Here is a 26,895-nt window from a genome sequence, read left to right on the forward strand (position 1 = left end):
CCTTATTGTTGTATCAGGATTTGGTCCACCAAATACACAAACCGTCCATGATGACTGATCTTTTGATGGTAAAGTAAGAAGAAATAGTGCAACGAACAAGAAAGTGATTTAAAATAGGATGGAATGTCCTCCTTCTAAATACTTTATTCTACGGACTGGACACGCCTCCTAATTAAAAAATAGAACAGTGCAAAAGAAGACAGTGACAATTATCTGTCTACATAAGGACATTCCATCCTATTTTAAATCACTTTCTTGTTTGTTGCACTATTTCTTCTAAATGTTGAATAAAAGCTGACCAAAAGTACAGCATTAAATTAGGTATTGCCCATCCTCCTCTCACCCTTGGAAGGTACATCCATTTAGCTGCTCTTCGAGGGCGATGGTAACCCCAAAGAAATCTGTTGCAACACCTTTCAGCTTGAGTTAAAGTTGCATGAGAAAACTCCAATGGAATGGTCCTGAAAAGATATAAAAACTTTGGTAAAATCAGCATTTTCAATACGTTTCCCCGACCGTACAGAGACAGATGAAGATTATCTATCCTTGTCAGTATCAAATTAGATGCTTTGATTATAGGCAAGATATTCAAGTCTGGAATTTTTTCTACTGCAGCTGTTATTTTAACCCCTAAGTACCCCGCGGTCTGCACCACCGGGGCATCGGACGAACCCATAGATGCTGACTGAATCACTTGAGTTTTAGTGACATTGAGTTTGTAACCAGACAAATGTCCAAACTGTTCTGAGAGGCTCTTAATAGCTGGAAATGCCAGTGCCACACTACTAGTCAGTACTAGAATGTCGTCAGCATAAGCTAGTATCTTATACTCTACTGAAGAAACCCTGACCGGAGGTATTTCTGCACATTTCTGTATTTTGCTTATAAGCGGGTCTATGTATAAAGCAAATAAAAGGGGTGAACAGGGGCAACCTTGTCGAGTGCCCCTTCCAATGTAAAATGAGTTTGAACGCAGTCCTGAGACCGAGAGGGTCGCCTCTGGAAGTATATATAGCGACTGGAGTGCATGAAGAAATTCCAAACTAAACCCCTTCCAGCGCAGAACTGCCCACAGGAACCCCCAGGCGACCCTGTCAAACGCCTTCTCAGCGTCCAACAGGATCGCACCGAGGGGATAATGTGTCGTTTGAGCCCAATCTAAAAGAGCTATTACCCGCTGAACATGGTCGGCTGTGTCTCTACCTGGAATGAAACCACGCTGTCGTAAAGACACTAAAGGAGAGATCACAGCTGCTAATCTAGTGGCTAAAATTTTCGAATAAATTTTACTATCCACATTTATTAGCGATATCGGACGGAACGATGCAGGATCTAATTCGGGTTTGTCTTTTTTTTTAATGAGAATGATAGTTGTTTGGCGCCAGGAATCTGGTATATGTCCGCCCTGTGCTTCTCTAAAAACAGTCAACATCTCTGCTTGAATTTCCGAACAAAACAACTTATAGAACTCAAGAGGGATGGAATCCGGACCTGCAGCTTTCCCACTGGCTAGAGACTTAATTGCCAACTCAACCTCCTCCGATTCTATAGGAGCTGAAAGGATTTCATTTTGCTGAGTGGAAACATGAGTGGTGGTGAGATCCTGTAGAAAATCTCCTATTTCTATGTATGTGTATGTGGATCTTAGAATTACTGAAGAGGTTGTTGTAACTGGTATTGGTATGTCCATTGTTTTGAAAATTTTAGTCTCTATTTTTGAATGTGTGTATCAAAGGTTATATTAGGGTGAGAGGAGGTCTGCCACTCTATCACAAGGATGATGCAATCAGTGATGTCATCAGTGATGTCATTTGAGATGTCATCAGTGATGTCATCAGTGATGTCACTGACCATGTCATGAGTAATATAATATGTGACGTCATCACCAGTGCATTGCGGGAGCGCAACTTATAGTTAGCTCAACTAACTATAACGGGTGAATTTCTCTGGTTTTATATGAGTCAAATGTCCAACTAACTATAACACCCCTGAAACCTATGGTTTTTTCAGTGAATTTCTGAGGTTTTTTAAATGCTAATTCCTAACTATAATGTGCCTGAAACCTATGGTTTTTTTCTGTGAATATATATATATATATATATATATATATATATATATATATATATATATATATATATATATATATATATATATATATATAACACAACAACAAACTCCCACAGAGTGATCAATGGAAGGAGACACAGTCTCGGGCAGTATATATATATACATTAGAATCCTTCAACATCTTAGGGCGGTAAAAGAGAAGGTATCCAGTAGCTTGAAACATTAATGAGATTCATGGAGGTGAATCAAACAAGCTTTCATACTATGTGATAGATTCAGTCCCGAAGGATAGACGAGGGGGAAATCTTGAGAAAAAGCTCAGGCAACTAGGATCATGCTATATATTGTGTTTGATAGTAAGACAGCCCGAGGCCTGGATTCAGAAGACATGTAAGTCCATCTCTGAGTAAGAAGTATATGAACTCGACCAATCTATAGCTGAATTTGGAAAAAAAGAAAAAAGAAAACAATGTATGAATTTTATCAATGCTTTTAGGAAACATATAGAACCAAAAGACATACTGAAGGGTCGGGGGCTCCACTTCGGAGACTTTTTCTGTGGATGTTTATGATGGAGCATGACCCACTCGCAACACTGTAACCTACGAAGGTAATGCTAAACAGCAAATCACAGTGCAGCGTTGGAAGGGATTCAGTGGGGAGGACGTCCTCGCTGATCGTGCTGGGGTCCTAAGGCTTTTTACGGAATCCGAAAAATACCAAACATGGCTGCGATACATACTTACGTGACTTTACATTATTTGAACATCTAGTGCACTGTCAAACATGGAGGGAGCCCGGCATTTGCTGCGCCAAAGGAACGAGAATTTCTGAAATATTATCAGCATTGTGATATGTTTGAAGTGCATGATGGAACTTGTATGCCCATAGACAGTCACGTGGTCAAAACCTTGAAATGCACGCATTGACGCACTGAGTGGATGACTTCCTTCCGTGAACAAGGCTTACTTGCCGAAACATGTCGGAGAAGGGGAAGCTACAAGTTTGCTGCATGACTCCAAATAAAAAGCCTGAGTCCTCAGTATTGGGCCTCTTTACTTTTTTCATGTGCGAGATGGTTTGACGGGCCCCTCCGTGCCCGCCTCAAGAGGTCGCCCTGAAGGGTCGGGGGCTCCACTTCGGAGACTTTTTCTGTGGATATATATATATATATATATATATACATTAGAATCCTTCAACATCTTAGGGCGGTAAAAGAGAAGGTATCCAGTAGCTTGAAACATTAATGAGATTCATGGAGGTGAATCAAACAAGCTTTCATACTATGTGATAGATTCAGTCCCGAAGGATAGACGAGGGGGAAATCTTGAGAAAAAGCTCAGGCAACTAGGATCATGCTATATATTGTGTTTGATAGTAAGACAGCCCGAGGCCTGGATTCAGAAGACATGTAAGTCCATCTCTGAGTAAGAAGTATATGAACTCGACCAATCTATAGCTGAATTTGGAAAAAAAGAAAAAAGAAAACAATGTATGAATTTTATCAATGCTTTTAGGAAACATATAGAACCAAAAGACATACTTCACTTTATTATATTTTGTTTTAAGATTATGTTCCTACTTTTGGCATTGTGCAAAGTTATACCAATTGGAAATGAAATTAAGAGAGGGTATGATTGACTGAGATTGGATGTCGATCAACGAAAAAGATTCTGTATTGCACTAGTACTTTAGATACTGCAAACTCTGGCAATGCATATTATCATCCGAATGGTAGAAAGAGATGTAAAATGCAAGAATACTGAGTGTTATGTTTACAGGAGAACATGATTAAGGCACTTGCACTTTGTAACTAAAGCAATAGTGCACAGCTGCATTTGCACTGAGAGCTCATAGTTGACATGGATATATGAAAAAATTGCACTTGCACTTTCATATTTGAGCCATACTGCACAAATGCACTTGCACTTTAAGCCAGAGGTTCGCATGATAATGTGGAAAAGGCACTTGCACTTTGATATTTGAGCAATGTTGCACAGATACATTTGCACTTTAAACGCACAGTCCTTATATAAGCACATTATTGAAATTGACTATAGTGAGAATAAAACCAACATGGGTTTATCCAGTATTGCACAATTGCATTTGCACTTTAGTGACAAATTAACAGCTATTAGAATATGTTAACCTATTACTCGGGTGAGCACTAAATACCAGAGCTTTGCACTTTATGCCTCATCAATGCAAAATACACTTTGCACTTTACAAAAAGAGTTATTAGCAGTTTTTAATTGAAATAGGATAGTGGCTTAACTATACAATTCACATTGCTGGTATAATCCAGACAAAGACCATCAAATCCTCTGGAAAAAGTATTTACATGTCCCGTCTGAAAGTCCACATGATTCCCATGGAATTTGAGTACCTTTCTTTCTTAAACTTAATTCTCCACTTAATGAGTCTAATTTCCATCTATTTTCTTTTCTTATTTATTAAAGGAGCATCAAGCCAAATCCATTACATACATAACTATGAATTTGTTATTTATATTTCATAGCTTTACATTAATACATATCACAGTCAATCTAAGCACTGATTACTGAATCATTTGCCCAAACAATAAATTAATTAATTGATGATTTCTCCAGTAGTACTTTAATAATATACCCATAATAGTTGACTATTGATACCCTATCCTCAACATCTTCAAGAGCAACTAACACCACTAGAGTCCATTCAAGCAATCCATTCGGCTACTGGCACCTGGGCTCCCCGCTTTGTTGCTTTCCACCCCTTGCATCAATATAAATTTCTCTCCAGATGGTACATGGAAAGCAGCCTAGCTAGCTGTTGATGAAGAGTGGGAGGATCCAGATTAAGCCAGGCTGAGGCAATGCATATGCGAGCTGCTGCAACAGCCACAAGAATAAAATGTTGTTTCCCCCTGTCCTTTGCGGATCTCTTGTTGGTGCCATTAGCTGTGGTATCATCAAAACCTGTATATTAAACAATGATCTCAAGTACCAGTTGATTTCTTCCTTGAAAGCCTCCAAATTTACACAGTTACAGAAAGTATGTAATAAGTCTGCATCATGGCTACCACAGCTAGATTCTGGTCCTTTCTCCCACCCACAGATTCTTGTTTGTGTATAATAGAGATTGAATAGGGTTTTATAGTGTTGAGCCTTCAATCTCACTGATAATAGCACCTCATGACCCACCTCCAGCAATTTCTGAAAGTTTGTCTTTTTAGCCTCTAGTCGTCTATTCCAGTTACCAGCTTGCCTATTGACGTCATCTGACTTCAAATCAGCTGCCTCCAACCAGTCCATCCTGAGCTACCAGTAGCAAATTGAAACCGTCAGAGTAGTTCACAGCCTTGAGTTCATTTAAATAAGCACAGGGTCCATTTTTTCTTTTAAAGTTAAGGGAAGGCTGTGTTTATTTTACATTATTATCTTCCGGCTGCAGATAGCAGGGCCGGATAATGAGCAGTGCTCAGTTAGAATTAGGACCCAGGGCACTGAGTTGAAGAACCGAAGCACTGAGGTATTTATACCTTAAATAAAAGTCCCCTTCAACTTAATATTGGAGTGTGAGAAGAAAATAATGTTTTTGAATGTTTTTAAATGGGAGAAATTTAAAATGAAACATTATCTTAATGTTTGAGTTAATTCTTCTTTTAGTTTTCTCCCATTTCAAAGTGTTGCATTTTCAAACAGGAGGCCTCTTGCTCCCAGTGGGTGGCCAGTAGACACTCTGCCATGTTTCTTATCTGGTGTGTATCATGCTAATTTATGATTATTAAAGGGATATGAATTTTTTTTATGGAACCTGTACTTTTATGATTTGTTTTGTCAAATGAATAAAGTTAATTTGATTGATACTGTGCCATATTTATAGCTGAAAAATAGACATTTTTTAAATGGGAAAAATTTAAAGTGCAGAAAAATATTTCTATGAAACATTGAGTCAATGCTTTTCTCCACTTTAAATTAAGCCAATTATGCCTTAACATTTAATGAAGCAAGTTTCCTCTTCTCAAGTTACTCCTATTTAAACAAATGGATGCATTTTTCTCTTATAAATGTGCCACCATGTCTGCAGGCCATTGGGTGCAAGATGCCTACTGTTTGTAAATGTGACACTTTATATTGGGAGAAAATGTAAATGATGAGTTTTATAGAATCCATATAAACGCAAAGTTAACTCTTCAATTTAATTTTCTCCCATTTCAAAGTGTTGCATGTACACACAGCAGGCAGCTTGCTCCCATAGTGGCTGATAGACATGGTGTCATATTTATAACTAAATAATAGTGCCTTTTTTAGTGGAAGAAATTTAAAGTGCAGAAATATTTTCGATATTATGAACATTTTATCAGAACATTTTTCTACAATATAAATTTCTTCCATTAAAAAAAATGGTTGTATCTGTGTGTTATACATGTAACTGTACCACATTTGGAAAGGTATGTCCTGTGTCACAAGTACATACAACACATGCTCTCATTCAGCCATATTTATGTATCCCATTCATAAGCACACGTGTTCATACATCCCCCAAAGACCACACTCTCACTGACACACATGGCAGCCCTGTCAATGTGCCCCATGTCAAAGTATGTTGTTCAAACCATCGTATCTTGCTCTATAGACATTAGGTTTCAAGACACTGAAGCTGGGAGTGGGGGTGTCTGGTAACAGTGCGTGAGCGGCTTGGTCTTCAGTAGCTCACAATGATCAGAAGTAGCTCTCCCTACAAAAATGGTTGGAGACCCCTGTATTAAATCAATTAAAACTTTATAAATGTACCCGATCTTGCCTCCCACCAGAGCAGTCCAGCGGTTCCAATAAAGGTACCCGCTCTATAGTCATTTAATCTCTGCTTATTTTCGATACAAAGTCCCTTATCTGCAGATATTTAAAGCAGTCTTGTTTTGCCTACCCAAATTTAACTTGCAATTCCTCAAATGAATATGTTTGACCCTGCTTGTAAAGATCCCCTAGTCTCTCTGTTCCTGTTTTACCCCAGGTGAAGCAGCTTTTATCATGGAATACAGTTGGGAAGATTGATGAACGCCAAGGAGGGGCTAAGTAACTGTACCGCCCTATTTTCAACTTCTGCTTTACATGCACCCACATCTTGTGCGCTGCCTTTAACACCTTAAATGTAACTTTCTTAGCATAGCTTGGCTCAACATTCTTTAAAAAGCAAGCTTTTAGCTCAGCTCCCATTACCAGCTCATAGATGGACACCAATTCCTCGAGCCCTGGATCTTTTTTTTGCCTGCTAGTGACTAAGACCCCCATATGCTGCAATATTGGCGCCCAATCATTGGGCTCCATCTCTTTTGTAAGTTTTGAAATAGCAGTTTGGTCATTAGATGATGATAGATCTTTATTCAAATTATACATTTCTATGAATTATACATTCCACTGCTTGTACCTTCTTTACTGCCAATCTGTAAAGTGCTCTGATACTAATATGATAAGTATCATCTGATACTCACGGATGAATTTAATGAACTGAAAGCCCTCGCTATTGATCATCTCCCCCTGCTCAGAACGTTATGTTCACTAGGGAACCTGCCACTTGATCCCCACAGGCACAGCTCCTGTCCCAGACAAGCACTCCTCTCACCCTTCCTCAAAAACCTCACCCCTCCCTAATGCCCCTCCCGCCCCAGAAGAATAAAGACCAAGCTATCGACCACTGATATTGATACTCTTCTCCTCTCTTATGCCCTCCCATTAAATACTGACAATACCCCTATGGACTCACACAAGGCCCCTATGGGTTTAATCCAAGCCATCCATGCAAACCCAAACAGGGAACCTTCCCACAACATCAGAGCTATAAACAACAACAACCTCAAGCATGTGAATATCATTCAGACCCCGACCGCCCACACACCTCTACAATTGAAATGTGTATTACTCAACTGTATCTCAGCGAGTAAACCCGCATCCGATATATTTGACCTCATTCTAAACAATGAGCTTGATATTATCATCCTCACGGAAACCTGGCTAAATTGTTCGTGCACCCCTATCCTTGACCTTTCTGTCCCGCCTAGCCACAACATAACTTGTATGGACAGACCTATAAAACAGGGCGGTGGATTAGCGTGTACACACCGAAATACACTCTTGGTCTCACATTCAGACTCTTTCAATCTGACCTCCAGTGAATACCTATGCCTCAGCATCTCAAGCAATCACTGACCTGTTTGCAAATTACACACTTTCTATCACCCTGAAAACAATCTCTCCTTCATTGAAAAATTAAAGGTAATCATCTCCTCCACTGATGACACCCTTATTTCCCAAATCTTCCTGGGAGACTTCAACCTACACTGGTCGAAGCCCAACAGATCAAGCAGTAAATTGCCTTAAATCCTTCATAATGGAACATGAGCTAACACAGTTCTGTGAGAGCCAAACATATAACTCCAGATCTCATCATTTCCAAAGGAAAAACCATCTCAATTGATTCCACTATCCCTTGCGATTGGTCTGACCATTATTGCATCTTTCTTCCTAATTGAGAAAGAGGTGGCCCCGAAGAGGGTCCAGACCAAAAAAACGAAGCAATGGAAGAGAAGCATTAGGAATATTAACTCTAATGATTTAGCAATGCGCTGAGGAAAGGTCTTGACTCCCCAATTAAACATGTCTGATGTTCATGCCCTCACAGATTTCTATAATTCCACCATCTCTGGCATCATGGATGAAATTGTCCTTCTACAACAGTAAAATGCCTCCTCCAGAATATCCAAACCCTGGTTCAATGACAACCTAAACTTGGGATGTCGCAACCTAAGGATAGCGGAAAGATCCTGGAGAACAGTACCCTCCACCGAACATTTAATTCACCTTAGATCTGTCAGGAGCACCTACAACAAAAAATCAAGAATGCAAAGGCTGACTTCTTCAGATCCTAAATCAATCAAGCCAGGAACCGCCCCAAGAAACTGTTTGAAATATTTATTTTTTTTGTTTAATAGAGTTTTATATAGCGCGAACTTGACCCGAATAGGGTATCAGAGCGCTTTACATACCACCAGTTGCATTACACGAGGACAAGTTCATTTTTGTTAGGCACGGGGAGATTAAGTGATTTGCCCAGAATCAGAGGATGTTCAGCATCATTGCCGAGACTCGAACCCAGTTCCCCAGATTCGAGGTTGACTGCCCTAGCCGTTAAGCCAACTCCTCTCCCCCTTGATAAACAACAATCGGGCAAGACACCGAACAGCTCGAACCTCAGCGACGGCCATCCTTCATTCAACGACCTGGCAGCCTTCCTCTGTGGAAAAACAAAAAGCGTCAGTCCCGGCCTTGAAGCAAAAAGAGTACTTCTCCCATCCCCCGGGGGGCTGCGCATCCAACTCACCAGGAGCGGCTCATTCCCTCCAGAGTTAACACCAAGAACGACGCCTCCTGGAACTGCTTCACTCCCCTCAGCGAAAGAGATAATTACTGCACTCTACTGGTGATCAACCCTTCTATCCATTTCATTGACCTGCTACCTCCGCTCATTTTCAAAGATATCAAGGAGACCATCATCCCACTATGGACAAGGATCGTCAATGCCTTGCTGTTACAAGGCACTATCCCCGAATGCCTAAAAGTAGCGCATCCTAAAAATACTTCATGCAGACGGCTCTAACCTCAATAACTTCAGGCCAATCTCCACCATCCTCACACTGGCTAAACTGCTTGAAAAATGTGTGTAGACGCAACTCTGTGCATACATGGAGCAGTTCCAACTCCTGGACCAACATCAGTCAGGATTTCGGGGAGGTCACAGTATGAAATCTGCTCTCATTCACATTACGGATGACATTCTAAAAATGACAGACCAAAACAAATCGTGCCTCGTGATTCTCCTTGACCTATCCTCAGCTTTTGACACTGTTAACTACGACAATCTCCTATCCATCCTAAAAATCAGGATGGGCTTTTCAGGCCTGGTACTACAATGGTTTACTTCCTTCCTTCACAATAGATCACAAAAAATCAAGGTGACTCAAGCCCTTTTCCAACCCTCCTCAGTTACTATAGGAGTTCCACAGGGATCCATATTATCACCAATACTCTTCAATTTATTCCTGGAACCATTGGCAAATACTCTGAATTCCACGAACATTCTCTTCTATATATATGCAGACGACACGCCACTTTATCTGAAAATCACCTTCCCTGAAGACTTCACCTCACTCAACTCTACCCTAGTGACTACTCAAAACTGGCTAACTGGTAATTACCTCATGTTCAACACATCTAAGACAGAATTCCTTCTTGTTGCTCCACCTAATCACACCCCCAAGATCTACCACAGGCTGAAACACCTTACGGCCTTCAACTGCACTCCCCACATTATTGATTCTGCAAAATCCCTCAGAATTACACTAGATAAGCACTTGAACATGCAGATTCATATCAGCAATGTAAGCAAGGGTGCTACACACCACATGAACATACTAAGGAACCTCAAACCATTCCTTCCACAGGAGGATTTCAAGATGGTGGTACAAGCTCTGATACTGCCCTGGGTAGACTATGGTAGCTCCGTGCTATGTGTGGACTTCTCAAATAGAACTTGGCCCCACTAAGAGCCTCAATTAATGCTGCAGCCAGGCTGATCACAGGTACAAAAAGAAACAACCACATCTCCCTAGCCCTCAAATCCCTAAACTGGCTGCCATATGAAGCAATAATACAGCTAAAGATAGCTTGCATGACACACAAAGCCATACATCTCAAGACTACTATTTATCTGGCTCAAACATTAGCGATATCTGGAGGTTGCAGACACTCAAGAAGTGCAAGCTCATTGCTCCTAAAACCACAAATCTTCCACAAAACTAGAACGAGTCACAGAGCCTTCTCAGGCGCTGCACCAAAGATTTGGAACTCTCTTCCACTGGAAGTCGGACTAATTTCTTCTCCTGCTTCCTTCAGAAAGGAAGTAAAAAAAATCCTAATGACTAAGTTCTTACCTTAAACTGACCTGGCCCCATTGCTGATTGACTGCTTACCAGATTATTGTGCGCCTTTGATTCGCAGCACTCGACTGTTCTTCTCACTTATGTGTTGAATGTTCTTCTACATGCACCGTATACATCCTACTCTATGTGTGATGTACTCCTATCTTGCTCGTTTTTATGTATACTCTAGCTATGCTTGTCTTTCTCACCTCCTTACCCTACCTATCCTAAATGTAAAGCGCACTGATCCCCGCCTGGGTCACGTTTGTGCTATATAAAACTTTCGAAATAAATGTGTGGTCTTGTTCACGCTATCTAAAAGTTTTAAAATTAAATAAATAAATAAATATGAGGGTCTGCATCTACTTTAAAGGATATTTGGTCAATAGCTTTAACATTTTAGCTGAAGTGTAGCATTGCTATTTTCCACTTCTGTCAGTATTTCTGAGTTTGGATTTTTGAAGCACAGAACAGTTTAATCACAAAGTCCTCATGGGACCCTGCCAAAATTCACAAATGTTGGGAAATATACACTTTCCCAGCATTTGTTAAGTTCCATTTTCTTTAGTTTTTTCAATTTCCTCATATTTTGGTTGTGTGTCATTTGTGAGACGTCATCTTCCTGTTCCATGAAAGGCTGCCTCCTTCCTGCTTTTAACAACTTCAGCTGCCTTACTGTGAATCGCTTCATTGTATTTGGAAAAGAGCAATGCACGATTTTAATTTAAAATTCAATCAGTCTGTTATTAGCATGTACCCCTGCCACACGATTACATCCTTAAGGCAAGAAAGCACACCTTATGATAGACAGCCAAGCGAGCAGGGTCCTCTCACTCTTGCAACCTTTGTGCTCAACCACTATGGTTCCAACACAGTCTGACAGAATTCACATGGTGTGTGTATTGTGGCAGGGTTGCTTCTTTTCCACTCCTGTCAAAAGAAGTTTCTTTCGATTGAGCATCTTGAAGGGTCAGTGCAGCATCATGGAGGCATCCATCACATTTCAAAGCATACAGCAAAATTTGAGAGTTAATCCAAATGAAGAACCCTACACACCAGTTGCCGTGAACGTATATATGTTTAATATCAACAGCTGACAATAGAATGGGATTTAGTTGACGCTTTGATCATCGGATTCTCAATATGCAATATTTATTACTCAAAACTATAATATCATTCCTACATCTCGCCCCAAATAATGCGAATACCAAAGTCAATTCATCATAAATTAGTGCATGTAATTCATTAATCTCAGTCCCACATCAATCTAGCATTCTTCGTGACCGAGACCCCCAAATATACACCACTCTATATACAATAGACTTGATTTCAGAATGTATACTGCACAAACAGCTACTTCTTAAGAAGTGTTCCGATGATTAAGAGGAAATCAAAGCTCCTGAATAAAATGGCAGACATCGCCCATCTAACCCTCTAGGAGATATCATATGCACTAGTGCCTCATCTTATATTTTAACAAAAAGGTTTTTATTTGTTTCTTGAACCTCAACAGATAGGGATGGTGATCACGTTTGTTGATGTCCAGATATACTCCAATTTGCCCATTCAAAGTGAATGAGCAGACCCTGATTGACTGGCCACAGCACGGAGAATATGTTCTGGCAGTCAGTACAGGACTTTGGGACACGGTGCCTGAGTCTTGGAAAAAATCAAAGACCACATGCCTGACCATGAGGACCATGTAGGGAGGTGCCAAAGTTAGCCCCCTAAGTCAAGATTTTGAAAAAATATATCAGGTCACAGGTAACATTGTACCAGCACCTGGTACGGGTGTGCCCAGCAAGGCACACTCGTTGTACTGCGATACTAGCACCATAGTATGAAAAACTATTTTTTTTAAAGAGAACGGTCTGGTCATTGATCAGACCCTGAGGTCAATCACTATTGTGCAGCCTGTAGGCCATGCACAGTGGAGGTTGGCTACCTACAGCAGATTGGGTATCAGGTCAAAGCAACACAGCATGTGTCTGAAGGCCATGAGCAGCAGGTGGGCTGGGCATTCACAGGGGATTGGGTGCATGGCCTGGCCAGAGTCCACGTCCTGAATTCACCTCCCACTGCACCAGGCTGAAGGCAGTACAGAGTGGGGAGGGGATGGGGTTCAAAGAAGGTTATCTGACGGGGTTGGGCATATACCCAACGCTGAATATCATCAAAATATAGAGAAATTTACTGAAACATACAAAGGTTAAAGTGATATTGTATTTGTGTTCAAATGAGATAAGAACTAACATTTGGGGGGGGGGGGGACTGAAATGTGCCAGTTATATTTTTGTGAACTAACTTGTACCCATCATGCACTGCTTATGACCTCACATATTCCGTCACTCATAACATTACATAATTGATGACATCACTGATGCCATCTCAAACTACATCATCCCTGATACTGCTCTTCACTTTACTCCATAAACCTTTACATAATTTTACAAAAGAATGTTATTGCTAAAGGGCCCCCACAAAATTGGTGACTCCATTAAAGTCTATGGAAGCATTATGTTCGTTAGGTGGGTGAATAACAGTAAAAAGAGGGTAACATCCGCCAAATGTGGGTGACTTGGCAAATATGCTACGTGTCCAGTTTTTGATCACAAGTTGAGTCCATTATAACTTGATTGATGATAGAAAATTAGGCACATGTGTAGATTTTTGAATTATTTCAAGCCCACAAACCCTATAGGATGGGGTCACAATTGTCTGCGTGACATCACCAATGTTGTAATCAATTATGTTATTTTAGGTGTCATCAATGATGTCATTTAAGATGTTGATAGTGATTTAATTTGTGAGGTCATGAATAGTGCGCCATGGGGGTGCTAGATATAGTTACTTCACTAAACTATTACTGGCGAATTTCAGTTTTTAAAATTTAGTTCTAATCTTAATTCAATACATAACTACCAATATTTGTATATATATGTATATATATAAATAAGAATTAAAGAAACATATATTTGTTTTGTGCACAGACCAATTTAAGAAGATAAAGCCACAATTGAGAGAATACAGTATGCTGCCCTCTGGGCAGCCTTGAAACATCTCAACTGTCAAGTTTTGTGATAAAACTACAATAATGTACAAGGCAACTATAACAAGATTAGCAATCCATGTCCTACAGGGTTATATGCCATCATCGTAGTTACGGGGTTTTTCCGCTGCAGAAAAGGTGGGGTTCATTTTCCTTAACTACATGCTATAAGACCGCCCGCTGATAAAACAAGAATTTACCCAGCTGTTCAACAGTCTGGAAAATATAAAGTTCCTGGACAGAGAAAAACACAATAACAAAGCCATGTGGTACAAAGCATGAGAAAGTCATTTTTCGCGTAAGAGATGACAGTATAAAGGGAAATAAAAAACTTACTGGCACATGACATAATAGAAGAATGTATTAGTTCAACACCATGGACATCCACAATGATAGGTGAACCCAAGAAAAACAACAAAATGGAAGCACCTGGCACAATCATTGTACAATTCAAAGAGAGTATAGTATTCTCTAGACCTTGGCTACCACCTATAAATAATTGATGACGTTCGAAATAGATCACAATGTTCACCATCAACATGGGACTGCTCAGGTTCAAGCACCTCAGCTATGGCTCTCGTCAACCACAGACATTTTTCAGGAAGCCATCCGGAAAGTAATGAAGCCCATCCGGAGCACATTCAATGGAAATGGCATGCTGGTTTCTGGCTCATCCAAAAAGAAAATGACACATCAAAAGTCTTAGTTATATGATTCTTAATCTCAGTTATAAGTAGGATAGTTATATACCTACAAACTTGATTACTTTCACAATTTGTACTTAAAGCAAATTCAATTTGTCAAATTATGCATCAATCATATGCGTATATATCCATCAGAATCAACATGAATGAAGAAAAAGGATAAGAAAAGAGAAACAGACGGGTGTATATAAAAATCAAGTTTATCATCAAAATTACAAAAAAGGGTACTGGGGATATGCCGTCTACGCGATCGTATATTACCTAAAGAAATTCGAAACTGGCCTCAGATTAAGAAGTGAGCGTCAAAACGTCCATTGGTTCTTTGATTGAGACACTAAACCATTTGGACCTCTTCGAATAATTAAATGGAACCCATCGAATATATCCTGACTCGTTAATTTCTTTGAAAGTCGAGATCGACACTTAAGAATTGAAAAACAACCGCTAAATAACGACGGCAGTTGTCTGAATCATTTGTTTGGGAATTATAGAAGAAATATATCCAGGGGTCAACCTTTTAAATTCATTAGTCCTGAAGATGGTCTTAACAATGCAAATCTAAAGACCGAAACGTCGACTGTCACACTGTTTTTCTGCGAAATAATTGACTATTATTGTGAAAAAGTGTTTGAGAAACATCAAAGTGAAGGAATTAACAATTAAATCATCTCCTTCCAATATATTTATAATTGTCCTTATCCCCAGTACCCTTTTTTGTAATTTTGATGATAAACTTGATTTTTATATACACCCGTCTGTTTCTCTTTTCTTATCCTTTTTCTTCATTCATGTTGATTCTGATGGATATATACGCATATGATTGATGCATAATTTGACAAATTGATTTTGCTTTAAGTACAAATTGTGAAAGTAATCAAGTTTGTAGGTATATAACTATCCTACTTATAACTGAGATTAATAATCATATAACTAAGTGTCTAAATAAATCCCTTGAAGGCACCTTCTTACCTGTATATTGAAATTTACCCAAGCCCTCAAGGGTATATTGGGTTGTCCACTACATTTATCAATCACATCAAAAGTCTGGCACACCTAAGTAGGTGATCACTTCACCTTTAACCGGGCCAAAGGAAAATTCACAATACAAAACTGATGTTTTTCAAACACATCACTTCAGAAAAAAGGCATGCAGCCACACTCTGGAAACGTAAAATAATTCTCCAGCACCCAGAATCGAAAGAGGTAAATGACTTGCGGTCACTTCTAGGAATGGGAATGACCAGCTATTGTGCAATGTACACCAAAGACCATGTCACCCTGAAGGACACCACTCAAAGAGCAGACAAAATAGGGCAAAGAATTCACATGGTCTCTAGAATGTGAAGAAAAATTCCAGGGAATCCCTACCACATATTCCTCTAATGCAAAAGCGTCACCATCATCATTGCCCATCAAGTACTGGTCACCATGTTTGGTAATCCAAAATGTCAGATACCACCCAGGACAGAGCCCTGGAGGATAAGACTACTTGAATCCACAAGCCAGGCAAAGAACAGAACTTGGCTGAATTTTTCTCCACATATCCACTGGAGCCCACCAAATGAAGCACTTCTCTGGGTGAAGATTGTCTGCAGGCACAGGTGAAGGTGGCATAGCACATGCCCTCTTAATGCAGCAATTTTCTGAGACCTCAGGTCAAGCAAATAATTTAATTGCCAAAGTTGAGCCACCTTAGTGACTGAAAAGGAGGAGGACCGCCAATGAGCTGACATAGATGGGAAACAGCCTTTACCACGAAGCATTTTCTACGCGATACGTTTACAACGGTACACTTACCTCGTAAACGTCTAAACAACGCGTATTGCTTCAACGACGTCTTTAGCACGCAAGCAACGTCATAACGGAAAAACGTCTTCCTGGTCGGAAAAAAAACATCAGTCCTTCGTTAGTATCGGCGAAGACCTAAGAAAAAGGAAAAAAAAAAGAAGCAAGGGGGCTTGGGGGGGTCTCCCCCCCAAAAACGAAAAAGCGGGGTAAAGGCAAGATCGAGGTAAGGGCAATGCGGAGAAAAAACATTTTGTTGTAACGCATGCGTGGTAAAGGCATGCGTTGCAACGGAATGCGTAGTAACGACATATATTCACATAGATGAGATTGCAGCCTTCAACGTTATCAAGGAGCTGTCAGAACCAGTTGATGGGTTCCTCCGGTGGGAAACACGGGTTGTGCTTTGCCAGAGTCTCTGGCAACAAGGTGCTGGCAAGGCACTTGAAAGCTACAAGCAAATTCTTCCCACAAAGAAAGTGTATATGAGACAAATAATATACTTTCTAATATTAAGAGTAATGGTTGAGAAGCACTGCAAGAGTGTCCCCTAAGCCAGTGTTATCAAGGCATCCAAAGATGCACCTCTACTGATATCCACACTACGCAGCAGTCGCCTTCATTCAGGAAATCAGACAACTGTCCACCTTTCACTGGAAGTGAGTTTCATATGTTTCTCAACAACCTACCTGTTTAACATTGGTTTGGTGGAAAGAATTCCTTTGGTCTCAAGAAAATATGATGGTTGAAGGATTCATGGCCCCAGTGAAGAAGATCGTTTTGGGAATTAAAGCAGAAACGGTCCTACTGAACAGAGCCTTTTCCAAAGTATTAAGAGATTCAGTGGTGTGCCAAGGTGCTGCTTGCCCTAGTGCAAGCAAGGAAAATGGGATCCCTACACAATTTGGAAGTAAAAGACAGCCTTTTTGAGGGTCCTTTCGTCCAATTTCTACCCTGGCCCTCTGTGTCACTACACCTGCTGCACTATTGATAGGTATGTAACTGAAGGACTTATGGAAAAACACTTCACTTGACAACTGGTGTATGTCCTGACACTCTAATGTTTGTCCGACGAGAACACCTAGTTGTCTTAGTGGGTACTCATCTCTGGATTCGCCAAGCTTAATGCCAAAGACAAGCAGAAAAGTAAAAAATTAAAAAAACATGCTGGCACCGAGGTATATGCAAATTAAGACGGTACAAAAGGGGGTGGTGATGGACGGAGCATCAGAACCAATCAAACACTCACACCCAGTCAACAGATCTGGGTTTGATCGATCACCGTTCTTTAGCCCACTCTGCCGCCCCACTTCAGACATGGCCATATGCAAATCAGTCTGACCCTGTGCCTCATGGGAACAGTCCAGCCCGAACTGCCAAGCCATGCCTTCCCTGGACCGGAAACATGCTTCCTAGGACCGGTTTCTGGCATTTCAGCCGTCTTCAGCCAGGCTTGCTTGAATCCAGTGGCAAAGTGAGCAAGGGACTCACGTCTGAGCATACCCTGCCAACTTATGGCGAACAAAGCGGTACAAAAGGGGGTGGTGATGGACGGAGCATCAGAACCAATCAAACACTCACACCCAGTCAACAGATCTGGGTTTGATCCATCACCGTTCTTTAGCCCATTCTGCCACCCCAGTTCAGACATGGCCATATGCAAATCAGTCTGACCCTGTGCCTGAACATTGTCAGCCTGGATGCACCGCAAGGAAACATTGAGGAATCACAGAGGACACATACCCACAGCATCTTTCTTCTTAAAGAAAATGGGGTGTAGAGTAAGAGCCAGGATCCTCTAGTTGGATCTAGGGACTGAACGCGTCTGCCCTTCCAGGAAAAAGACCACTTCCTGGAGAATGGGAGGAGGTTAGGAAGCGGTTGTGTGAAAAGGGGTCGGTTGTAGTTAGGGGAGCATCAGGGTTGGGTGGGTGCAGTCTACCTCACCTCTTCATAGAGAAAACATTGTAAGAGAGGGACTGTGTATTAAGAGTAAGGACTTAGAACAGGGTTCTCCTAAGTGGGTGGCAGGCCCCCCTGGACGGGCCTGGATTGATTTCAGGGGTAGGGCAGGTTTTGGCAAAGAGGAGTTTGTATTATTCCCCTAGGGAACAGAGAAAAACATCATGCTTAAAACAGTGGTCTTTTTAGTGAAAGAAAGGCAGTAGTATATTTTTCACACATGCCTAGGCTGTGGGTAGGTGTCAATCTGCGTGGGGACAGGGGTGGGGTGAAGAGCTCCTAACAACAAATTCAACTATTTTTTCTTGCTGAGATATGAAAATATACATATTTTTATCATGAAAATTCACTTTTCAATGTTGGTGGGGCTATAATAATTCAATCAAGCAAAATGTAATTTAGTAAGCTGATCTGCACAAGGGGGGGGGGGCACTCACTGGTAGCTGGGGAGCTGTCAGCAGCTCAGGAGCTGCTGGTTGGAGAGGCCCGAGTTATACACTGGTACAATCGGAGGATGTCTTTACGCTGACTGACCTCCTGGTGTCGCCACTTACTCAATGTCTACTCCCTCTTGGGACCACACTACAGTGGGCTAGAGTTCTCCCTTTAGAGGACACATCGACCTGAGGCGCGAATACGGCACTACGCACTCACTTGCCACATCTCCCATGCTTAATTACATCATCATGCTTTTTTATATGGAAATTATTCGCTTTTCGAATGATAGGCACGGCGTGCGTTTATTAAGCAAGCCATCAAGCATCAAATCAAGCCTTGTGCTCTTCATCATTAGTTCTCACGCATTCGGGTGTTTCGGTCGTGTGCGTGTTTTCCAGCAGACCGGTTAACTAACAGTGTTTTCTTTCTCTGCGATCTCTTCGGCTAGAAACGCATACATGTCATTTACACGACATTTTATGTACATTTCAAGTTACATTGTAGGTGTTTCGGTTTAGAGCGTGTGGTGGATGGCGAGTCTGTCATTGCATCCGGGGGCAGACAGGCCTTCCCACAGCACGAAAGTGCCACTCGCTCTGTCACGGGGTGGGGCAAATGCCATAAAGTGAAGGGCGGGCTGATTAAACTTCCTATGTACGCGTCTCTGTGAACTACGAGGCATCAGATGTATTAATCCATCACCCCCCTTCTGACTGCGAGCGCTTAATTTCTTGGCCCTTCTCATTCTGGCAACCAACTTCTTCCAAATTCTCCCCACTCATGGTTCTTGGAATTTGGTGAGAAGTTACAATGGTGAACATGTGCACAATACACCCGTATGATTTGTAGAATTGATAGTTTTGTAAAATATTGTATCTACACGCCCTCTTCTTCGTGACCTTCTTAAACCACAATCTTAAAATATAAAGATATTTAAATCGTCAGTCTTCCCGGCGCAACGTTTACGTCGTTCCAATGAATAGCTGTAGGCACTGCCTGCGCTTTTTACATTCTGAAATACGTATCGTGGGAGTCCCATTCCTGAACATTTATGGAAGGCCAATTACCAATGCTTGCATCGCGCATTTTTTAGAACGCGATTATTATTATTTTTTGGGGGGGGGGGGGGGGCATGGGGGTGCGCGGGAGGAGGGTTGTCTAGCCCCCTTGGCAGACCTTACAACTCAGAGCCCCGCCCTGTGCGCATTCTGTGTGAATGTGTGTGCGCAAGTTGACCGGGTGTGTCTTTGGAATTTCATTGTCAGGCTGTACGTAGGATCGAGACATCAATGAGTTCTCCCGTCTCGTTACTGTACCTTAAATATTGTATAGATTAGGTGCCTGCCTGTGTAGTAATATCCTCTTTTCAGCGCTCCAATTTTGAATTATCTCTGTGGCTTTTTTTTCTTGGCGCTGCGTTTTGTGTAAGTAAGGTAACAAAGAACATATGGCGCGACTGCCGGAATGCATATAAGTTTGAAAGCGACACTATATACATAGCTTGAAGCCAGCCACGAAAAACCCGCGTCTCCTATGCAAAAAAAAAAAAAAAAGAGGAACAGTAAAGTGTGAAAAAATCCCACACGTATGTTATAAGAAATAGCACATGGTAGTTGAAAAAGAGCGTTATCTTTTCAGGTAGTGGAAGATAATTGAAGTTTCGAATAAAAAAATGAATTCTGCAACAAAGTAAAACATCGAATTGAGGCCCAGAATGTGTAAAGCGAGCTTAAAGTTAGAGGAGATTCTGGAAAGCTGAGTCACAGAGAAGACATTTTGTAACTTGCAAGGCGTTATCACCAGCGCATGGAGGCTGACAAAGAGAGAAGCACGGATATGAAGGATCTGCCCCCATTTCGTAGCAAGAGAATGTGCTGCACCCTTTCGGCGCTGGTGCCAGTAAATGTACAAGCTGCAAGTCCCCGTCCGCTGTTTTTATGGCTGAGAGTGAAAAGGCTAGAAGTACAGTGAGCACAAATAGTTTTATTTATTGAAGAAAAAGACACGCACTTTTTAAAAGCTTTTCAAAAAGTAGAAGCAGGGCAGGCGGGGCTCTAAAGCAGTTAAGCTTCCGGGATGTGCCGCTGGCGGAGCGATGACCTCACCGCGCATTTGCATAGCGGGCGGCAGGATATAACAGCGCGAGCAGCCCTTTTGTGCTCCAGTCTTTGAGCTGCAGTCACAGGGATCAAGACTCGTCTCGCTGCTTGGAATCGCTGGTAAGGATCGGACCGTTTTATTCTTGCAAGCTTTCGTTTGTCTGCAGATAAAACCAAGGCCATTTCTCCGGCTTCTTGTGTGCCTGCCTCTGGAAAGGAGTGTATTTTTCAGTTATTAAAGATCTAATGGATGCCATGGTTTTAGCAACGGGTACCTACTTGTCTGGCAATACGATGTCACCCTCTGTCCCTTCGGTACTAGGATGGATTGTCGCGGTTTTCTGACATAAATCTTCCATTTGTGTCATTTTTGCAACCCATGCACCGCTCTACAAAATACATCCTGCGCAACGCTTGGCGGGGAGGCGGAGCTGCTTCCTCTTTTCTAACCCACCATCTCCTGCGGTCTTTGTGACAAATGTACGCAGTTGGTAGTAAAGGACAGAGCCGGGAGGGCGCTCTACTGTATAAACTGCAGTGAGAGGGATTAACATTGCCCAGGGAGACAAAGGCAAGGATGCCACCGCGTGGGAGCCTGGGAGGCGCTGGCTGTCGCAAGGAAGTGTTTTGTGCACGAGGATTCCTTCCCGCGCCCGGGGTGCGCTGCTGCTTTGTTAGGGGTGGGGTTTGCCCTTTAGCGGCTGGAATAATGAATGTGTCCTGGTGTAACATAACTGGTGTTCGTGTAAAGCGCTCCAATACCTTCGGGTCGAGTTCGCGCTATATAAATCTCCACACGAAAAATTCGCCCCCCGTATCTGCAGGGGCGCACATGGTGTGCTTCAGTGCTTTGTGGTGCGGGGAGGAGGACTATTGAAGTATAATCCTCGACGGCACACCGCCCATATTTCCATGTGTGTTTCTGCAGCTGCAATTGTGAGGACTAGGGCGAGAGTGTGAGCCCGGCGGGCACTTTGAGGAAGCGGGAGAAGGGCGGTGGTTGGGCTCCACGGCTCGGACTGCGCAGCAGCTCTTTGTGGCGAAACAAGAATGCGAGACCTTTCTCTCCCGGGCACAGGAAGGGAGGGTGTGATTGATGGGTCCGGCCTCAATGTGCTTTCTTTGGGTGCATCTCATTATGACCAGAACAGAATACATTTCAGTACGCACCCCAGAAAACCCTGCAGCGTTGAGAAGGGGCATATGCGCCCCCCCACCCCTAATGCCCGTCTTAAGAATTCCCTGGGAGGCAATATCGATTGTGTGGGTGGGCTTTCGTGCCTTTGGTTGTATGACGTGTAAAGTTTACGATGAAGCTCCAACCTGCGATTTATGAGTGTACAGTTTTTTTTATATAGAAAATGTCCTTTACCTTACAAACTGGGAAATGTTAGTTCTTGCTTTGCGAGCTCATTTAGCTGAGAGAGGGAAGGGTTGGAGGAGTGGAAGGGGAAGTGAGTCTGACACTTGAAAAAAAGTGAGTAGGTGGGTACAGGGAGGGGAGGGGTGTACCAAGAAAGCGACTTAAATTGGGCGGTGCCTCTAATAGCCCTTTCGTCTCTCTTTTGCACAGACTCTTATCTGCAAAGATGTCTGACAAACCCGATATGGCTGAGGTCGAGAAATTCGACAAGTCTAAATTGAAGAAGACGGAAACACAGGAGAAGAATCCACTCCCCTCAAAAGAAAGTAAGTACCCTTTATATGCGTTTATTCTGTAAGCAAGCCTAGTGACTTAATGTGTTTAGTTTATCTGCAGATATAAAAGTTTTAAAAAAAGCCCACATTTTTTTACGGATATTTGAGTGGAAGTGGCATTATAGCAGACAAATGTTCTTGGTGCAGTATTAACTACTGCTACTGGAAAGGGAGAAAAGGCCAGGTGTGAAAAATATGCAACCGATTAGAACGAGTTATTCCACAAAGATGCCATTGCACAAGAGCATATGATTTTTTTTTCCATGGACCTGGTGATGCAGTCTTTCTCAAATGTAGCCTTTTAGTACTTGCTGATTGTTTCTGTTTTGGAAGTAGTTTCCACGATTGGTTTGTTTTACCAACATCATAGTCTTTGAACGTAGACGTCACAGAATCCAATATTCTCCCCCCAGATTGCAAGACTCTTACGTGTATAGTTTTATCAGAATTTTTCAATAACGGGATGTATATATTCCCCCAATGCAACCACTGTGTGGTCGAATGTCTTCTCTTAGATGGCAAGCACAATTGATTTTATCCTGTACCTGGGTGTTTCCGTCAGGCTTCTTGAATGCTAATTTCAATGTCTTGGTTTGTTGGTAAACTATATCGGCTCATAATCGTGTTCTAACTTCAGAGTTAAGGGAGTGTATTTACTTACGACACTTTCTCTCTTTTCCACCAGCGATTGAGCAAGAAAAGAAAGGAGGCTGCGAATCCTAATGGCCCCGCCCTGCCGAACACGCACTGTACATTCCACGAGCATTGCCTTCTTATTTTACTTCTTTTAGCTGTTTAACTTTGTATGAAATAACTCAAGATGCAAAGGGAGGTTGGAGAACGTTGTACTGTGGCCCGCCCCCGCCCGGCTCCACCAAAAAAAGCGAAAGGACTGAGAACTGACAGAGCGTGAGGGCGCTGCCCTCCTGTCTGCCGGCGGGGGCGCTGCAGAGCCTGGTGTCAAAGTGCAACGGCGGAGCCCGGGCGAAGACCCCCGACGAACAGCAGCAGCAACTCCACCACAGCGACGGCCGAGCTCCTGGGGCCCAGAGAACCGCAACATGCAATTAATCGAGTGCCATTTTTATTTGTCCAAAAATGATTTTAATTATTGGAATGCACATTTTTTTTAATATGCAAATAAAACATTTTTAAAACCTGGACGTTGGTTTATTTGAAGGACTGGTGAAAGGATTACAGCGACCAAGTAACACGTGATGGACTATGTTATAGCTTTATATATGTATGTTGCGTTTTAAAAAGGAAGTATTATTACGTTATATAATTATGCTACACTGGGGAACCAACTGAATCCAGCAGTGTACAAAGAATTTGCATGCTAAATGGATGGGAGGGTTGGCATTGCCCAGGTACTTCCGAATGCATGAACTGGGCGTGGCTCCTTGACCACCTTATATTGTGCTCGACGTGGTACTCTTGCACCAGCACTGCACTGGGTTTTAAAGGGGAAGCGACGCCTATTGGGAGTATGACATTTGGATGTGTTGTGCTAGTTACGTTTGACTAGGAGTGTGTGTAGAGCTAAGAGGGATAGACATTGTCACGTTGGTACTTTTTGGTGTGTCACGTCCTGGTTTTAGTAGCCTGTGGATTGAGATGATTTGTACCAAATAAATAGTAAACGGACTATTGCACGCAAAGCCCTAAAACAAATACGTGGTGCTGGTTGAATTGAGATTGCCAGGTTGAACCCAGTAAGGTATATGGGCGGGACGCAAACTGGACTCCACTGTCAGCAAATCAGAACACTTGGTTGTCCATGGTATCTGATATCAAAGAGTCCATGCTTCCAGATGCACGCATCAGACTCTTGTGGCAGCCTGACTGGAACATCTGAAGGGTGCGTGTGAAGCCGGTTTGTAACCGGAGTGGAAGGGAGTGAAGCCAATTTGTAACGGGCAGTGCTAAATCATAGTTTTGGGCGACGGGTTGCTTTCTCTACTTGCAAAATCTATTTTCGATGGTCTTATCTATTAAGGGGTCATTTATGTTCGTTAATATTTCTTTATCTCGAAGGTTCCTCGCGCTCGGGGAAAATTACTTTCTATGTGGATAATTCAAGGCGCATCATGCTAGCCGGAGGTGCGCATTAACCCCTTCAGCAGAACCACCTTCCTCGCCCCGTTTGTTTGGCCCAGGCTATTTGGCAACAGCTAATTCAATTAGCACTGCTCAGATGCTGCGGTATAGGCCACCTCCTGATTGGAAAACACGACCCTGTGTATTGGACCACCCGCAGTGTTCACTGAGGCCCATCAGCCCACTCCACACAATGGTTAATGCCTCGCCCATGAATGTGCCGGTGTAATGCGAGGGGTGCTTGGCCCCCTGCGCCACGGATTGGCCCTCCCATACATTTTACGGCCCTTTGTTCTGCTGCAAGATCTCAGTGCAGGGCTTGGGGGGACGCCTTTCACTACCTACATTAGGCTCGGCTCTTGGGTGAATCCTGTATGCACAGATGATTTGAGAACGAACTACTAAGGGTCTGCCACACCCCAGCCCTAAACTGAAGCCTACATAGTTTTAACTAATAATAGCTGTTCTTGTCTCGCCTTTTTATTGCATGCATCAGAGGTGTAAGCGACGACCCTGGCTCCTCGGAGTCTCCATCTCCGTATTGAGTTATCTGTGATCTGTAAGCGGGGGCAGTTTTTCCCTTTACATGATGTGTACATTGATTGACCCAGTAACACGGGTTGTAACGCCACGGCAGAACAAGCTTCGTTCACACCGCATGGCCTCCTATAGAGAACGGGATTTGCTGCATGTCTGCCCAAGGGCGCATCCGTCTGAGGCTGGAGCCGGAAGTCAGTCCGCGCTCGGAATTCGAGTCGCACACCGAGGTCGCTGTTGAAGGGGGCGTACAGGATGACTGCACCCCCGGAAACCGGCTGCAGGGACAGACAATGCGGGCTCGAAGCGCGCCGCCGCCGCAAAGCCACCAGGGTGGGTGGGGGAAGGGCACATTTTGTGTACAAGAATTCGCACGTCTTTTGGTTAGAAAAGCTGAAGTTAGGTACACGCCATGGTTTACTGCACACGCGATGACTAAACTTACTCAAACAATCCAAGCAAGGCCTGCATTTTGAATAATGCACATCTTCTGGAAATGTGCACGTTCTGCAAATATTTATGGCCAACCAAAACGATGACCATGAAGGATAAAAGCATCTTGATTTCTGAAGATAAAACCCCCGCGCCACAGATCATTCCGTGCATACGAGCAGGATTTAATGTAAAGCAGGGCGGCGCTGTTGGATGGTAATAACAGGAAGGGGACGCATACTGCGGTCACCTCTCCAGAAACGCAGGACTATTTTTGTGTAATGCTGAACGTGTCAAAATTCCGCTTCCCCATCACCCCCAACTTCCGTGGTGTTTCTGCTTGATGCCTTCTCTGAGACCGCTGCTTGCACCTCCCCATGTCGAGGTGCTGTCCGACCTCTTTCATCTTGTACATGGGAAGGATAGGGCATGTAAACTGATTGATCATGAACATTCAAATGTCACATTTCATGAATCTTATGTCTAGTATTGTATTGTGACCATGTAACATCGTGCTTAATTTTTAACTGTATTCTTTTCTTCCCAATTCACCCATTTTGTTCCAATAGATTTAGGCCTCATGGTAGATTTATCTCATTTTTATTTATTTATGTAACATAGCTGGTTGTTGTCACAACACTGAGGTATAAACATCTTTGGTGGCAGCATATATCAATTATCCCAGAGGCTGATGTTTGGTGATTGACACAGGTCAGGGTTACACTCAAAGGACCCTCCCCATTTCAGCACACAAGTGGGCCGACCTAAAAAGCAAGCAGCTTAAATTGGGTAAGTCTGTGTCTTTTAAAGAGAAACACGCCATATATGGACAGTGTCTATTTGCAAATAACATTAGTGCAGGGGCTAGGGAGGACTCCATTCCCAGAGACAAATACCAGCCATCTGTTCACCTTTTAACATGCAGCAAATGCCCGGACATGAAACTTGAGTAAAACTTTACATAAAATCGTCTGTCTCGTAGTTAACATGGTCTTTCAGTTAGGGGTTTTTGGGCAGACGTAGAGCACATTGAAGTGTTGTTTTATTTCTTATTTACTGTTTAGATTA

At 42.5% G+C, this 26,895-nt stretch overlaps 1 protein-coding gene across 1 annotated transcript; it reads left to right on the forward strand.

The window, feature by feature from the left end:
• The first annotated feature begins 21,124 nt into the window (after positions 1 to 21,124).
• On the forward strand, positions 21,125 to 23,919 carry TMSB4X (thymosin beta 4 X-linked). Its single transcript, XM_085622540.1, has 3 exons — positions 21,125 to 21,180; positions 22,634 to 22,749; positions 23,444 to 23,919. Exons 2-3 carry the CDS (start codon positions 22,650 to 22,652, stop codon positions 23,479 to 23,481), a joined length of 138 nt encoding a protein of 45 aa, XP_085478666.1. The 5' UTR covers positions 21,125 to 21,180; positions 22,634 to 22,649; the 3' UTR covers positions 23,482 to 23,919.
• Positions 23,920 to 26,895: the final 2,976 nt, after the last annotated feature.

Source organism: Triturus cristatus, chromosome 8 (assembly GCF_964204655.1).
Source record: "Triturus cristatus chromosome 8, aTriCri1.1, whole genome shotgun sequence".
In the NCBI taxonomy this organism is placed as follows: domain Eukaryota; kingdom Metazoa; phylum Chordata; class Amphibia; order Caudata; family Salamandridae; genus Triturus; species Triturus cristatus.

Excerpts from the sequence above, each read along its gene's own strand:
- TMSB4X (XM_085622540.1), top strand. The coding sequence starts at position 22,650 with ATGTCTGACAAACCCGATATGGCTGAGGTCGAGAAATTCGACAAGTCT. Across the intron at positions 22,750-23,443 it reads TCCACTCCCCTCAAAAGAAA|CGATTGAGCAAGAAAAGAAA; the intron begins GTAAGTACCCTT and ends CTTTTCCACCAG.